The following is a 16,600-nucleotide window of genomic DNA, read 5'->3' on the forward strand; positions in this document are numbered from 1 at the left end:
AGAACAACAACAAAATTACATTTGTATAAATAGCACCTTTCACGTCGGGAGGACGTCCTGGTTTGATAGCATGGTTACAAATAACACTCTAGTTATTGGTTTGAATATTGGATTACAGAATTGTCAGCAAAAAAAATGTTTAAAGGATTTTGAACTTATTGTACTATTTGCTTGAAGTCTCCAGGTAATAATAATAATAAATAATAATAATCCTTGCATTTGATATAGCGCCTTTCACGTCTTTGAGACATCTCAAAGCGCTCGAAAGTGGTGTCGGAGTCAGATAAACTATCGCCCACAGGATTTTTCTGTTAAACCATTGTTCGTCTGCCATTGATAAACAACAAATGACATTTGGATAGCATCCTCCAATGGCAGAGAGTGGTTTATTTCATAAAGTGGGAAAACATTTTCACAAAGTGTATAGAATGCAAGTGAGAGAGTGGTAAGAGAGAGAGAGGAGCAAGAGAAAATAGAGAGAGGAAAAGAGAAATAGAAGAGAGGGAAAGAGAAGAGAAAAGAGAGGAGAAATACAAGAGAGAGAAGAGAAATAGAAGAGAGAGATAGAGAGAGAGAAGAGAAAGAGGAAAGAGAGGAGGAATAGAAGAGAAACAGAGAGAGAGAGAAGAGAAATAGAAGAGAGAAAGAAGAGAGAAAGAGGAGAGAGAGACGAGAAGAGAACTAGAAGAGGGAGAAAGAGGAGGAGAGAGAAGAGAAATAGACGAGAAAGAGGAGAGAGAGGAGGAATAGAAGAGAAATAGAAGATTGAAGAGAGAGGAGAAATAATAATAATAATAATAATAATCCTTGCATTTGATATAGCGCTTTTCACGTCTTCCCGATGTCTCAAAGCGCTTCACAGAACACACTGTAAAGTGAATTGACTGTATATTTGTGGGCGAACGCGGCAGCCAATTGTGTCCCACAAATAGTCATGGATTGAAAATGACCAATTTATTATTGCTTTTGGTTTTTTTGGAGGGATTATTATTAGGCTCTGTGTGGAGTAAGGAAACTTGCCCAAGGTTTCGCCCTCTGCCGGGAATTGAACTCAGGTCTCTCACTTACAAAGCGAGTGCTCTAACCACTGAGCCACAGATACAAGAGAGAAAGAGGAGAGAGAGAGAGAGAGAAAGAGAAGAGAGAGAGAAAAAAGAGAGATTGGTCCAGACCTGTCCCCAGGGGGTGTGAGTGAGGAATGTGTCCCCGGAACCTTCCGCCCGGGGCCGCGGTGCAGACGGGGACGGGTTAGTGAGGCGCACAGTGAGAGGGGGGGACAGAGGGCAGTGTGACACCGACACCCGCAGACCTCCCCCCCCCCCCCGCCCCGCGCGCGTGTCTGTGTCTGTGTGTGTGTGAGAGGGACTCGGGCCCTGAGGGTCGGGGCTGTGGCCGCGGACCCCGCACATGGGGAAGAAGCGGCGAGGAGGCGGTGGGGGGGCCCTGGGCCGCGCCATCATCAGGGACACAAAGCAGGCGGCCCGGAGGGGCGGCGGGAGCGACTGCTGGGTGAGAGGGGGAGGGGGAGGCCGCCAGGGGACCCCACCCCACCCCACCCCGGGCACCTGGGGAGACACCGTGAGGGGGACACGGGGGGCGGGGGAGGGGGGGAGGGAGGGAGAGGGAGGGAGGGAGTGAGAGTGTGTGAGGGAGTGAGTGAGAGTGTGTGTGAGAGTGAGTGAGTGAGTATGTGAGTGAGAGTGTGAGTAAGTATGTGAGTGAGTGAGAGTGAGTGAGTGAGTGAGTGAGAGTGTGAGTGAGTGAGTGAGTATGAGAGTGAGTGAGTGAGAGTGAGTGAGTGAGTGAGAGTGAGTGAGTGTGTGGGGGGAGGCGGTGGGTACAGTCAGTCCACAACAACAACTTGCATTTATGAAGCGCCCTCACTCTGGACAGGGTCCCAAAGCACTTGACCCCAGTCTGGGTGAATACAGGGGCTGAGAGGCGCTGACCTGGTCCACATCTCCTGCCCGCCCCACCTCGGTGTCCGGCCTTCAGACCCCACCCTCTGGAACTCCATTTCACAGTCCCTCCACCTCGCTCCCTCACTTGCCTCCTTCAAGACCCGTCTCAAGACCCTCCTCTTCAACCGCACCTTCGATCACCCTCCTACTCCCTGCCCTCCAGCCCTCCCTATCCCAACCCCCAAATCCCTGACTAGCCAGTGCCTTGGGACGTCCTCCCGACGTGAAAGGCGCTGTACAAGGTTGTTGTGGTGTAAACTTTTCCCTAGTATTTCAAAAGTATTGCGAGTTAACAATTGGTTAGGGTCCATGTCAATTAGGTACCACAATAGATTGCAGAGTGTTTGGGGTTTTGGGGGTAAAATACACATTCCTTCCGATCGTAACTTATGTTTTCAGATCAGCCCGAAGCCTCCCAAACCGGAGCAGGGAGACAATCTGTGTGCAGTGATATAAAGATAGGAGTGGGGGGAGTTTGTATTAATACAGAGAACAGAATGCACAGTTGCATTTAAAATAACTGAATTCCTATAAATTCTGCACTGCTGAAGAAGTTCTTATTTTTTCAACGCACCTGTTTTGCTTCGCAACAGCTTCACACAAGTGAACTGAACGATGGATACAACTGGGGGCGGCTGAACCTACAATCAGTAACTGAGCAAAACTCGTTGGATGAGTTCCTGACCACTGCAGAGCTGGCAGGAACAGAGTTCATAGCCGGTAAGATTCTTTGTAATCTATTCTATTATTTAAAGACGTCCATTTTCAATCTGAATACATGTATATATTCAGATATTTACTCAGAAATGTGCTGTTGAGACGGAATTGATCTGTCAGTAAAGCTTTCTGGCGGTTTGTCACAATCTCTGTAATTTGTGGGAATTTTGAAGGGAATAAAGGCAATAATAGTAATCCCATTATGATTAAAAGTACTGTATATAATATTGCCCCATAACATTTTCTTTTGTAATATTTTATTCTGGATTTTCGGGATTTGGGGATTATGTTATGGCAAATTAGAATGATGTGCTAATGTGATGTATTTGTGTTTTGTGAATGAGCTGACAGTATCCTTGCTGTAAATTGAATCTACCAATCAGTTTGGGGATAAAGTTACACAGCCACGAATGAATGCTCAAGCCGGCGGTATTGTGGTTTTTTTTCTACAGAGAAGCTCAATGTCAAGATCGTCTCGGCAGAGGCCAGGACAGGTTTGCTGACAGCCGAGGAAAGCCACAATATCGAGAAACTCCATGAGGAGAACAAGCGGTTTCTGTGCATTCCGCGGAGGTGGGGATCTATTCACATCTCTAAATCTTCGAAAAAAATTGATTGGCACAACAACCACAGCAACAAATTACATTTGTACAGCCCCTTTCACGGCTGGAGGAAATACCAAGGCGCTGGACAGTCAAGGCTTTGGACCCGAGCAGGGGGTTGGGATCGGGAGGGATGAGGGTGGCCGAAGGCACAGTCGAAGAGGAGGGTCTTGAGATGGGCCTTGAAGGAGGCAAGGCGAAGGAACTATGGGATGTGTTGCAAAGGGTGAGGCAGAGAGGCTGAAGGCCCGACCGCCGATGGGGGGGCTGGTCGGGTGGGGGACGTGGAGTGGAGGGAGTGGACAGGTTTATATGGCGTTAGACACAAATAGTTAGTGTAGCAGATTCAACTGAGAGAATGTATTTTGAGAGCTTGGTTGAGGATTTCCTGCTGAGGCACCGAGGTGGCTTTCCGCCTCATCTTAAAAATGTGTCTGTCCACACGCACATACTGCCTGCAATCAACAACCTTCCTTTGTCCATTTCTGAGGAAGCACTGGAACCTTTCTGCCTGTTGGCGAAGGGTAACTTGTAGAGTTATCAAATACAGTTCTATAAATCTCACAAGTAGTTCACTTTAATTTCCCCCTCCTCACCCCATTACTTGTTTGAAGCAGGTATGATTATATAAAAGAGGGGAAGTCCCAACCAGTAATCCCCCAGGTAAAAAATGGTCTTTCACTTCACTGCTATTTGTGGGACATTGTATACGCCCACAAATGCACAGTAATTGCACTTTACAGTAATTCCTGTGAAGCGCTTTGAGACATTTCAGCAATGTGATATCAAATGCAAAGTTCCTTATTTTAATCATGTGTGCTCTATGTGGCGGGACTGAGGATAAGCAACATTGTTTATTTTTCACAGTGGTGCTTTAATAAGCTCCAGGTTAACTGCACTATGCTTTGAGTGCTGCAATAGCTTATTATGTTGAGAGGCTAAATCCTCCTTTTGACATTAATCCTCAATGCAATAATTTGCGTATCATCACTTTATCAAAAATAGGGAAAGTTTGGTTAGACCTGAAAATTAAGCTCAGTAAAAGCCGATGAATTACATTGTAGATTTGGTTTGAAATTTATAAAAATAATATGATGGAACAGGTTTATTTTTTTTCCTCTCTGTGGCATTGATATTTTAACATAAAATCTCCATTCTGGTGCTTTTAGGCCTCACTGGGATGAGAATACAGCAGCCGAGGAACTGAAGCAGGCAGAAAGGGAGAGTTTCCTGGAGTGGAGGCGCCAGCTGGTTCTGTGAGTGTTGCCCCTGTCGTATTATCACGTCTGCTTATAGGAACATAAGAACAGGAGGCCATTCAGCTCCTCAAGCCTGTTCCGCCATTCTATTATATCATGGCTGATGTGTACTTCAATTCCAATTACCTGCCATTGCCCCATTTCGCTCACAAAAATGTACAGGCAATTCACTTCACAGTGTGAAGCACGTCTTGAAGACGTGATGAGGCATAATATAAAATGCAAGGTTTATTATTATCCCTCGATACCCTTACCTAACCAAAATTTATCCACCTCAGTCTTGAAAATTTAAATTTTTATATTTTAAAAATTGCTTCTGCCCCTGTCTGCGGGTATTGCTTTCCAGATTTTGTCCCTAAAATATAAATAGTCCTTATTGAGGCAGCGCCTTGACTGCTGTTTAACCCTCGCTTCTCTTTCCTCAGAGATGTCAAGTCAGACAGTAGAGTTCCATACATTGTTCTCTGGGCTAAACCGGGGAGAAGCGAGAAGTAAGAAGGGCAGATATTTCTGTCAAGGCCTCCCTTAGATGTGGACTGAGTACCCAGCACTGGGAGAGATGTGTAGGTGAATACTGTGTGGGAATTGGAGGTGGAGTTTTCCACAGGCTTGGATTTGATGGCTTCTGGACTTCTTTACTCCACTTTCTTGTCTGTGTATCTTATCTATATGTGCATGTGCATAGTTTTTATTTTCAGAGTCTTATTTCATGTTTTCCTTCCTAACGTTCTTGCTCTGCTTGCAGGCTGGAAGAGCAGCAGAAACTGATCTTGACGCCATTTGAAAGGAATCTAGACTTCTGGCGGCAGTTGTGGAGAGTGATTGAGAGAAGGTGCAGTATCCAGGAGCTAGCTTAAAGTTGCCATCCGTTTCTTTCTCTTTGAATGCTTTGCACGCACAAAATACATCTTCGTCTTTCTTGACCCAGAGAGAAGCAGATAATCTGGTCTCTGGAACATGTTGAAAGATGATGCAGAGCAGATGGGTCAGTGTGCTCTCAGGTGCATTTTCTTTTCTGTCGTACCTTTACTAAAGCACCTGGCTTCCAACTTAGTGCTTTATCCCACCAGCCCAAGTGACACTCAAGTGTTTTGTGAGAAATCCACAGCGAGAAGGCACCTGCCCTCACTTTATTATCTTTGTAATAAATTAATGTATTTAAATCAGTGGAGTCCTGTAGCTTAGTGGTTAGAGCACTGGTTTACCTTGTTTCGATTCCTGGAAGCGCGAAATGTTGGGCAAGTTTCCTTACTCCACAATCCTCTTATTTACCTAGCAGTAAGTAGGAAACCGATTGTTAGTCGATTGGCCGATTGCTTTTCCGAGGATAATCATTCTTTCAAAAAAATAATAACTTGGTCACTCAATCCGCGACTGTTTGTGGGACACTGCTGTGCGCAGTTGGTTGCTGCATTTCGCCCACAAAATCTACAGTCAATTCACTTTGCAGTTTATTCTATGACGTTCTTTGAGAGGTTTAATAGACGTGATAAGGCACTATATCAAATGCAACTATAATTTTATTATAATTACGCAGAAAGGGTCACTGTCTTCACCGAGTATGTCCTTATTATTGTAGGACAGCAGTCGATGTATAAAGGGTCTGAGAATGTTTCAAGAATACAGCTGAGAACATTAAAGGACCGGTTAACATGTGTGAGAGGAAATGTATCTGTGCATGATGGATAGTGTTATTGCCTATAGCAGTTTAATAATTTATAATAATTGTATTTTAGTGGGCAAAACGTGGAGCTATTGTGTGCACAGCAATGTCCCTCAAGTAGCCATGGAGCATGTTACATCAGTTGGCTAAATAGATAAAAACAAATTAAATTTGTGCATGTTTGGATGTGTTTATACATTCTCAAAAGAGGGTTGCGACTACTGTTGGTCTAGAAGTTTGACCGTGTGATTCTTATTGTATTTCCCCAGTGACATTATTGTTCAGATTGTTGATGCCCGAAACCCGCTGCTTTTCCGGTGTGAAGACTTGGTAAGTGATTACTTGACTGGTTAGTTTGTGTTTTATTTTAATAACCGTGTAAAGCATCGTCTTGTTCTGAAACTGTAGAAATGTTTCTGTAACCAAGGTTGGCCTTGCAGGTGTGAGTTTAAGAAGTTTGACTCCAGCGCGGAGCATGTTATCACCGTTGCCTCACTGTCGAAACTTTCATATGGTTTTCTTTGGAATGTTTTATTCAGGCTGCATCAGCTAGTGCGTCCGCTTTAGTCCAAAAAAACATTCAAGGCAGAGTTGTTCTTCAATGGAGCTTGTCTAAAAAGAGCTGCTGGCTCTTCATACACAAGTCTTGAATAGTTGCAAAGCTGGTCATTAATCGTGATGTGTTATTGGCACAGGCAATTAGCTTCCCAGTAACATTAAAGTAACACTTGCATTTTTCCAAATGTAACTCCTCTCTCCTACTCCCTCCTCACTCCCCAACCACCCCCCCACTTCCCATCTTGTGTTCTAATCGCGTTCAGTTTCCTAGGAGCGCTATGTGAAGGAGGTTCAGAAAGATAAAGAGAACATGATCATCCTGAACAAGGCTGATTTGCTGACCCGTGAACAGCGGAGAGTATGGGCGAGCTACTTTGACAAAGAGGGGATGCGTGTGGTTTTCTGGTCAGCCACTGCAGAAGGGAAACGGCTGGATGCAGAAGCCAAGGTGCATAATCTCTAAAAGTTTTAAAAAAGCTTCATTTAATCTTGGTGTATTCCTGGTTTACTTTGCTTTTCTCTCTGTGTGGGCAGGAGTCTGAGGTGGGAGTGCCCCACACTGGTGGGGAAGCAGGAGTCAGTTGTGGAATGGGTCAGGAGTGGGGTCCGGGAGGAGAATGTTCACTGGGACCAGTGTGATGGTAACCATGGGGTTGGGGTGGTCTCCCCTGCCCCCTCCCCCCCTGGAGGCTTTTTAACGCACAGAAATCTCCCTATGTCTGCAATGGAATACACACTCTCTCCCTGAAGGGACGCACCCTGCACACCTTCGCTGGTTAGACCCGTTGCTTTTCCAGCTGGGACCACCTTATCTGTTAGCTTTGGCTTGCGGGGTTAATGGAAGCTGAGTGGGATGAACTTAGGATGAGATGTTAAACCAACACTTGGTGGAGTCCTGTAGTGGTTAGCACACTCGCCTCACAAGCGAGAGGGCTCAGGTTCGATTCCCAGGCAGACGAAACGTTAGGCAAGTTTCCTTACTCCACACGCCTCTTTACCTAGCTGTAAGTAGGAACCCGGTTGTTATCTGATTGGTGGATTGCTTTCTGGGGGTAATAATCCCTCCAAAAAATGTTCAGTTTATATTCCAGCTAACAAACGACTGTTTGTGGGACATGATATGCAAAAAATTGGCTGCCACATTGACCTACAATCACACAGTCACTACACTTTGCAGTAAACCCTGTGAAGCACTTTGAAGCATCACGACAATGGGGAGCTGTATCACTGATTATATTAGAGGCAAAGATTATTTGGGAGGCTAATGATTAAAACACCCATTCTCTGTACTTTTGTTTGAATATTGTAATAACGAGCTGCATACACTGCTGTTTCTGACAACACAAAGGGAGAAGAGCTGGAGAAAGAAATGAATGAAGGGAGTGAGGAGGAGATAGAGAGTGAAGGAGAGCCTTGCGGTCAGGCTAGTGATGAGCCTGGTGAAAGCTCATGTCCTGCCTGCAGTAGCGCAGATGAAGATGATGATGACAGTCAGTATGAAGACTGCGAGGATGAAGAGTTTTGGGAGACTTGCTCTGAAGACGAAAAGGAGTGTAATTCAATGAGGTCTGACACCAGGAGCCAGACTGCTGTCACAGCTCTAAATAATGGCTCCTCCGCTGCTGGTTGTGTGGAGGCTGATGGCTATGGCAGGACTGCAGGTGCCGCTGGCTCTAACGCAGCACAATGTAAGAAACAATTTACCCGCAATTCCAGTCTGTTAATCGAGAGAAATGAACTATTGGAGATTTTCAAAACTATGCACCAAGGGGCCCGAGTGAAGGATGCAGAAATCACAGTTGGCTTGGTGAGTAAACAAATGTCAAATTCTCAGCACTTTCTGTGTTGTGTTTTGATGCTTTCTGTTCCATTTTGTTTCTTGAGGATCGTCTTATTTAAGAACAGAGTGGTATAGGAGCCAGATCAGGATACTCTTAGTCAAATTGGATTGATTTCTTTTGTGGGAAATAATAATTGATTTATTTTCGGAAATAATATCATGGGATACAGTACACAGTTTGGGCCACTACTTCAGTGAGTGAGTAGTAAACGTATGGAACAGGCCCCCTAGGGAGACAGACGGTGGAAGTAGAAAATGTAATTTGTTTCAAGAACAAATTAGATAGATTTCTAATAACTCAGGATGCAGTATATAGTTTGGGGCATGACATGTCAAGCGACTGCCAGGATGGTGGAAGACAAACTAGATGGACCTTGGTCTACTTTTGTCTAGCAAATTCTTATGTTCTTAATCATCTCCCACAGTCTGCCTCCTCTGCCTTTCCATTAGATTATTTTACCATATTTTAAAATCCCTTGCGTGTTTCAGCTTGGGTTAGTGACTGCTATCTGGTGAAGAAAGTCACAGTGCCAGGACCTATTGAGAGAGCCCCAGACATGACACTGGAAGGTGGTGGGGGGGATTGCGGAGAGGGTTGGAGAAAGGGAAGAGAATGGTTGGAAGTAAACTAAGATTAGAGGGGATAGGAAATAAAGAGGTGGTAAGGGAAAGGAGCTGGAGTTCACTAACATCAAGCAAACTGTTTGTATAGGTCTGTACCATCATTATCTTGGTTGAATGAACTTCACCATTGATTGTGACAGGACTGTAAATGCTGATAAAGACCTTCCATCATTGTCAATGCAGCTATATGCTAGTGACCCGGAAACATGTGATCTGCTTCTTACAGCAGTATCTTTAATAAAAAAATATCCCCCTCTCCACTTCCCACCATTCCTGTCAGGGTTTCTGATCTCTTTGGGACAAGCAGTTTGATAGCAGATGCAGTTTTTTTTATCCTGTAATGAATAAATGTACAAGGTGAAAAGTGAATTATTTTCCAATGACATAGAACCTGATAATTTCATTAGACGTATTGATAAAAACTGGAGTTCAATGGTTTTGTTTCTGAGCTGCAAGTTAGTTCAGATAACAGATAACAAGGTAATCAAGCTTCAATCTTCCACATTTGAACCCCTAATTTTATTACCAGAGATCCAGCGAGTATGATTGAGACCACTGTTGTGATTCATATTTGGATTCAAGAGCTGGTAATCTGACAACTATTAGATTCCTGTGTTCCCTTGTGATTGTGCTAATTCGTCACAACTAATGAGGGAAAGTCAATGTATTTCCAGTTTGGAGCTGTGAGGTTCATAGCTGCAGATGATTGACTAATTAAATAGATCCGAAGATTCTACAGTGTGCTCCACCCTGCCATTGCTCTTTGTTTTTGTTGGATAGGTGGGTTATCCAAATGTTGGTAAAAGCTCAACAATCAACACTATCCTTCGCAATAAGAAAGTTTCTGTGTCTGCTACTCCAGGCCACACAAAGCATTTTCAGGTAATTTTTGCTTCGAAATCTTAACATGATGGTGCTTTTGAAGCGCTTTGAGGCATCCTCCGACGTGAAAGGCGATGTATAAATATAATTTTTTGTTGTTGACAGTTGTAACTTATAATACTAGAATCATTTTTTGTTTAGACATCATAAGTAGAGCCTGACTTTTAGATTCTGTGACAATGTCTTTTTTTAATAAGAAAATAAGGTTTGCATTACAACACAAAAGGAGATTCTCAGAATAAACCGTGAGCGCGTGTGTGTGGGGTGGGGGGGGGGGGGGTGGTGGTGGAGGCTAGATTTATGAATAAAAGATGCTTTCTACTGTGTCACATGGGAACACACTGCTGTTTTCTAAAATGTATGATCAATCTCTTTAAAAAAATTGTGTAATTAAAATCTAGATGCTACAAAATGCTTAGAAATGTAATTGAAGTAATTTTGAGCACAACATTGGAAAACGACCTCCCTCTGATTCACGGAGCCCTTGAAGTGAATATCGGTTACAGGGTTGAATAAAAATTGCTTTGTGAATGAGATCCCTTTGAATTTTTTTTTCTGAGAATAGATGTGTGCAGTAGTATTGTGTTGCTGTGGTTGCAGTTTGTTTGGCAAGGCGCCTGTAATCAAAACATTGGGGCATATCACTGTGGCCAACCTTAAAATGCATGTGACTTACAATCCTGAATAATTGTCTTTCAGACGTTGTATGTGGAGCCTGACTTGTGTTTGTGTGACTGTCCAGGCCTTGTGATGCCGTCCTTTGTCTCTACCAAGGCAGAGATGGTGTGCTGTGGAATCCTACCCATTGATCAGATGAGGGATCATGTGCCACCCACCTCTCTAATATCCTTCAGAGAATGCCCACTCTCTAATTCTAGTTACGTGTCAAATGACTTGTGCCGTTGCCAAGAATTCTTCCATGCTGAACATTGTGGAGGTGTCCATGTTCCTGTTGCTGAGCTCACAGGGTTGACTCTTATGCATTGTTGCTCCTTGGCATTGGTGACCAGCTTATTTTTACCCTTGAGATGATTTACAAAACAATTTAACTTTACATAGGGCGGTTCAAGCTGGAGGGACAGACATCTCGAAGTGTTTGACAGTGCTGGGGTGGAGGGGGAGTGGATAGATGACCGAAAGAGCTCAGTCAAATAGGTAATTTTTTTTAGAAACCAACAACAGAGAAAACTCAGGAGGTTAGGCAGCATCTATGGAGAAAAGAAAGTGAGTCAACATTTCGGGTCCACGATCCTTCGTCAGGTATTTTTTAGGCTGGCATCGAACGAAGGGTGAGAGGGAGAGAGTTGGAGCCGGAGGGACTTCGAGATGGAGTTCCAGAGATTTGGAAATGATTGGGAGAAGGATGAGAATAAAGCTGTATTGTGATTGTTTGAAAAGTGTGTTGGTGTTGAGGGAATAGCCAGAAATACATTATGATGTGTCAAATTGCCTAAACAATTCAGAAATATCATTGAGAAAATGTTACTGTGACATATCTGTTACATGTTCTGCTTCCAATTATTAATATCTGGGATTCATAGTAATAATAGTGGTAGGCAATAGTTCCTCCCCAAATTTGGTTACTGTTTACAGTCAATCCACATTACAGTATATTCTGTGAAGCGGTTTGAGACGTCTCAGCGCGTGATAAGGTGCTATACTAAATGCAAGGATTATTATTATTATTGCAGAATCCTAGAATATTTACAACGCAGAATGGATCAGAATCGGTCTGTCTGGTTGGCGCTGGTTCTAGCGCCCTCTAGTGGACCCACTCTCTAATATCTATTGACTTGCTGAAAGTATACACGTTGCAGGTTCCTTGACTGGGTCACGTCTGCCAGCATATTCCCCGGCATGTTTTGGAGGCCACCTACGGAATTAACATCATTCGGCCCAGAGAGGACGAAGATCCAGATCGAGTGCCCACTGCCGAGGAGTTCCTGACCGCCTACGGATGTAAGTAGTAATAATAATCCTTGCATTTGATATAGCAGCTTATACACTTCTTCAAGACGTCTCAGAGCGCTTCGCAGAATGTACTGTAAAGTGAATTGACTGCAGTAAGTCTGCAGTAATGAGGATGCACTTATAATCCATGCATTCGATATAGCGCCTCATCACATCATCGAGGCGTCTCAAAGCGCTTCACGGAATATACTGTAAAGTAAATTGACTGTATGTTTTGGGGGCAAAACTTTACAGATATGAGAGGTTTTATGACCGCACATGGACAGCCGGACCAACCCAGATCGGCTCGATACGTTTTGAAAGATTACGTGACGGTGAGTAAACAGTTCTATGCTCTCACCGAATAGTTGTGATCAGTCAATTTAAAGAACCTGGCTGAGTTTCTGTGGCACAATTTGTGACTAAGTCACTGATACCCCAAACAGAATTATTTTGAAATAAAAACAGAAGTCGCTGGGAACACGCAGCAGGTCAGGCAGCATCTATGGAGAGAGGAAAACGAGTTATGTTTCAGGTCGATGACCTTTCGTCAGAGTTCTTTTGAAACCCATTTCACACTTTTTGTCATTGGCCATTCACTTCCTTTGGCTGTTTGTGGCTAAATTTTAAAGGTAATTTTAAAGGCATCTAGAGAAGAGCACAGGGAAAGGGCAGGAGGGTGGGACTCTATGGATAGCTCTTTTGAAAATCTCCAACTTTGTGTGTTTGTTTAGAAAAAACGCACACATATACACACACACACACACACACACAAAGCCATTTCACAGATGTTTTGCCTTTGAAAACTCCACGTTACTTGACATTTCATAAGAAGGTCATTGTAATCCACCATTAACAAGGTCATTATGATGGTGTATTTCACCGATTTTGGGTGGTGGGGGAAAGAGATTCCTGAGTTTTCTTGTTTTTAATTCCAGGGTAAGCTGCTGTACTGCCACCCTCCGCCTGGCATTGACTCAGCTGATTTCCAGTTCCAACACGACAGGTTGAAAGAGCCTGTGAGTGGGCAAGATGGTGCCAGGCTCCGAGGAATTCGCCAGCGGGTGAAGAGAATCGAAAACGATGTGGACAAGAGCTTCTTTCATCAGGTACAGAAGCTCACAAATAAAGAGGCTTCATAATGGGATTCAACTAGAATTCAGACACAGACAGCCTGATGTAATGGGAGTGGAATCCCAGGCATTGCTGTTAATGTTGCGATTGTCAGCACAATGTAAAATTGGATGTTGGGTTTCAAGCTAAATCGGGGGCAGAAAAACGTTTCAACAATGTTCTCATCTGATTATGTGAGTGGGATGAGTAGCCACAGTTTGAAGCAACAAGAAAACTTTTTCGGTATGGCTTTACCGCTTGCAAACTATGAGGTCTATTATTTCCCCTTGGACATTTTACCAATGTGAAAAGCGCTATGTACAGTAAACTCCTGATCGTTCGTCCCTGGCTTAACTTGTTACTACCACTGTAAGTCACCATGCTGTCAATATCGCCACTGCATTTATTTATGTATTTATACATATGTCTAACTTGCTGCTTCTGATAACTTGCCACTCAGCCTTTTCCCCTGCAGTGACAAGTTATCAGGAGTTTACTATAAATATAAAATTGTATTGTATTTGATGTAGTTATATAATTCAATGAAGTGTTAATATTTTACAGAATATGCCTGTTTATTGTTTTCTTAAATGAATTTTAATATTTTTCGGTTAAGCACCTTGGAACATTCTCCGGATGTGAAAGGTGCTATACAAGTGCGAATTGTATTGTCTTGTCATCAAATCGCATCACTGATGAGTTGGGGCATTGTTTTACTACAATAATGGTATTATTTTTGGGAGTGAGGCAGATTCTGTGGCTGTGGTGCATCAACCCTTTGATGTGTGTTTTGTTTTTGACAAAGGAAAACGTCCGCGCCTTGACGAAGGGAGTCAAGAATGTGATGGGATTGAAGCCTGGAGCGACACCAACAACAGGGAGCGACGTGGAGCCTGGGGCGGGAAAACCGTGGAAAAAACATGGCAACAGGAACAAGAAGGAGAAAGTCCGCAGACTTTGCAAACACCTGGACGGGTGAAGGAATGTCGGTTGCCGCCGCTACAAACTGGATAACCCCCTGAATAGTTTGCTACTCCTCAATGGAGTAGTGCAACTAAGAAGGCAACACGGTAAATCTGCGTAAGAAATTGACTTCAGTTCAGCTCTTAAGACATTTTGTTGGACACGCATTCATTTTTAAAAAAAAATAAAGTGTTGAGTACATGACAGTATTTGAAAATTGAAGTGACTTAGAATGATTCTGTTTCAGTGTGGAAGTTGTAATCCACATTATACAGTGGGAATTTAGAATTTCTTCAGGTTGCGTGAAAAAATTAATTCTGTTCAGCACAATAAAAAGGAATGTTTGTCGTAGAACTACGACTCTTTCAAATGTGTGCTTTTGCTTGTTATTTAATTATACTTTATCTCCACAAACGGTTTCTCCTCTAGCCCCCGCACCGTCTCGTGCCCCGTTCCTCAGGTCTCTGTCCTTGGTTCCCTCCTCAATATCTACATGCTCCCTGTTGGTGACATCATCCGCAGACATGGGATCAACTTCCACATGTATGTGGATGAACTCAATTCTATCTCTCTCTGCCTCCACCCTCGATTCCAGGACCCACTGCTGTCCTGACTGAATGTCTATCAAGACATCAAGGCCTGGATGAGAGCTAAATTTCTACAGTCAACAAGACCAAGGATCTCCCGATTGGCTTCTGTCAACGCCTCCCCACCTCAGGTGCTGACAGCATCACCATCCATGCACCCTACTTAGTCAATCGGGAACCTTGGGGTCTTGTTTGACCCTCAACCATATTTTCTATCACACATTTGCACCATGACCCGCTCTGCCTTCCCCCACTTCTGCAACATTGCCCAGCTCTGCCACTGTCTCACTGCATCCCCAATTCCTCACTTCATAGGCTGCAGATTATCCAGAACTCTGTAGCCCAAGTCTTCTCCCACACAAAACTCCATACCCAATCATCGTGCAACTCCACTGGCTTCCCAGCACACAGAGGATACAGTTCAAGATCCTGATCCTCACCTTCAAAGCCCTCCATGGCCTCGCTCCCTCCTACCTCTATGACCTCCTAACCCCCTACCATCCTGCCCTTTCCCTCCACTCAGCAGGTTCCGGCCTGCTTTATGTTTCCTGCATCACCCACCCCACCATTGGCGGTCGGGCCTTCAGCCACTCTGCCCCCCTTCTGGACCTCCATCCCACAATCCCTCCGCATCGCCCCCTCTCTTGCCTCCTTCAACAACAACAAGATTACATTTATATAGTGCCTTTTGCGTCGGGAGGACATCCCAGGGCGCTGGACAGCGTACAGCATTTCAGACCCAAGCTGGGGTCGGGGGGGGCGAAGGGAGGGGAGGGGAAGGGGGTTGGCCGATGGGATAGTCGAAAAGGAGGGTCTTGAGGGGGGACTTGAAGGAGGCTAAGGAGGGAGTGAGGCGGAGTGACTGGGGGATGGAATTCCAGAGGTTGGGGGCAGAAGGCTCTCCCGCCAATGGTGGGGCAGGTGGGTCGGAGGACGTGGAGCAGGCCATAGCCGGCTGAGCGGAGGAAACGGGCGATTCAAGACCTCCTCTTCGACCACCCCCCTTCCCCTCCCAACCCATGTCCTCCGCCCTTCCCTGATCCCAACCCCCAGCTCAGGTCTGAAACATTGACTGTAATTTTGTTGTTTTGCTGCATATCGCAGCCGTTTGTGATGAATGAGAAGAGATGGTTCTTATCTGATTCCAAGTTAATGATTTTCAGTCGACTTTTCTGCCCACACTGCACCAGCTCAGGTGCCGAGCCAGTCAGCTGTGTAAAGCCCTTTCAGGCGTCCTCTCAACAATTCAAGGCTGGAACAATTGCTGGATTTTTTTTGTGAGTTTTGGCTTACTGTGCGGAGGGTGTACCACTTTGTGTGGGTTGTAATAACGTTGTGTTCAAATGATTATCACAGAGTTTAAATATGTGTTTTTATCTTGATGGCAGGAATAGAACAATGTATGATGAGATAATAAACCCATTCCATTTGATAGTTCCTTTCGTATTGGGAGCAGGTCTAAAAGTGCACAACAATGAAAAGGTCTTCATGCGATACACAACAATGACTTGCATTCGTATAGCACCCTTCACGTGGGGTAACGTCTCCGAGGGCTTAAAAGTGTCAGAGCCTGATATGAGTCTGGGGGAGGTAGGAAGTGACTGTAAGCACGGTGGAAGAAAAAGGTCTTCAGGCCTGATCTGAAAAAGGGGAAGGAGGGAGGCAAGGTGGAGGGATTGAGGAAGAGAACTCCCAAGTATTGGGGCGCAGTGCTGAAAGCAAGCGGACCGCTGGTGGTGCGGAGGGTTTGAGGGAAAAGCAGAAGGCCAGAGCAGGCGGTGGAGTGGGGAGTAAGCAGGTCGGAGAGATAGGGTGGTGTTAGGGGGTGAGGCGATTTGTATTCGAGCGAGGATCTTGAAGTCAATCTGTTCTGTGGAACCT

General features: G+C 44.6%; 1 protein-coding gene across 1 annotated transcript; it reads left to right on the forward strand.

The window, feature by feature from the left end:
* Positions 1–1,341: 1,341 nt before the first annotated feature.
* lsg1 (large 60S subunit nuclear export GTPase 1) lies at positions 1,342–14,502 on the forward strand. The gene is made up of 14 exons (XM_042339178.1): positions 1,342–1,509; positions 2,555–2,681; positions 3,131–3,251; positions 4,450–4,536; positions 5,285–5,371; positions 6,472–6,532; positions 7,032–7,208; positions 8,109–8,567; positions 10,005–10,106; positions 10,806–10,949; positions 11,942–12,065; positions 12,312–12,391; positions 12,995–13,165; positions 13,975–14,502. The coding sequence occupies exons 1-14, from the start codon at positions 1,408–1,410 to the stop codon at positions 14,146–14,148; spliced, it is 2,016 nt and encodes a 671-aa protein (XP_042195112.1). The 5' UTR covers positions 1,342–1,407; the 3' UTR covers positions 14,149–14,502.
* Positions 14,503–16,600: the final 2,098 nt, after the last annotated feature.

Source organism: Callorhinchus milii, unplaced genomic scaffold (genome assembly GCF_018977255.1).
Source record: "Callorhinchus milii isolate IMCB2004 unplaced genomic scaffold, IMCB_Cmil_1.0 Scaffold11, whole genome shotgun sequence".
NCBI lineage: Eukaryota > Metazoa > Chordata > Chondrichthyes > Chimaeriformes > Callorhinchidae > Callorhinchus > Callorhinchus milii.

Coding starts and splice junctions, on each gene's coding strand:
- lsg1 (XM_042339178.1), top strand. CDS start 1,408: ATGGGGAAGAAGCGGCGAGGAGGCGGTGGGGGGGCCCTGGGCCGCGCC. Junction 5,372..6,471: donor TGGAGAGTGATTGAGAGAAG/GTGCAGTATCCA, acceptor GTATTTCCCCAG/TGACATTATTGTTCAGATTG. Junction 12,066..12,311: donor GTTCCTGACCGCCTACGGAT/GTAAGTAGTAAT, acceptor AAAACTTTACAG/ATATGAGAGGTTTTATGACC.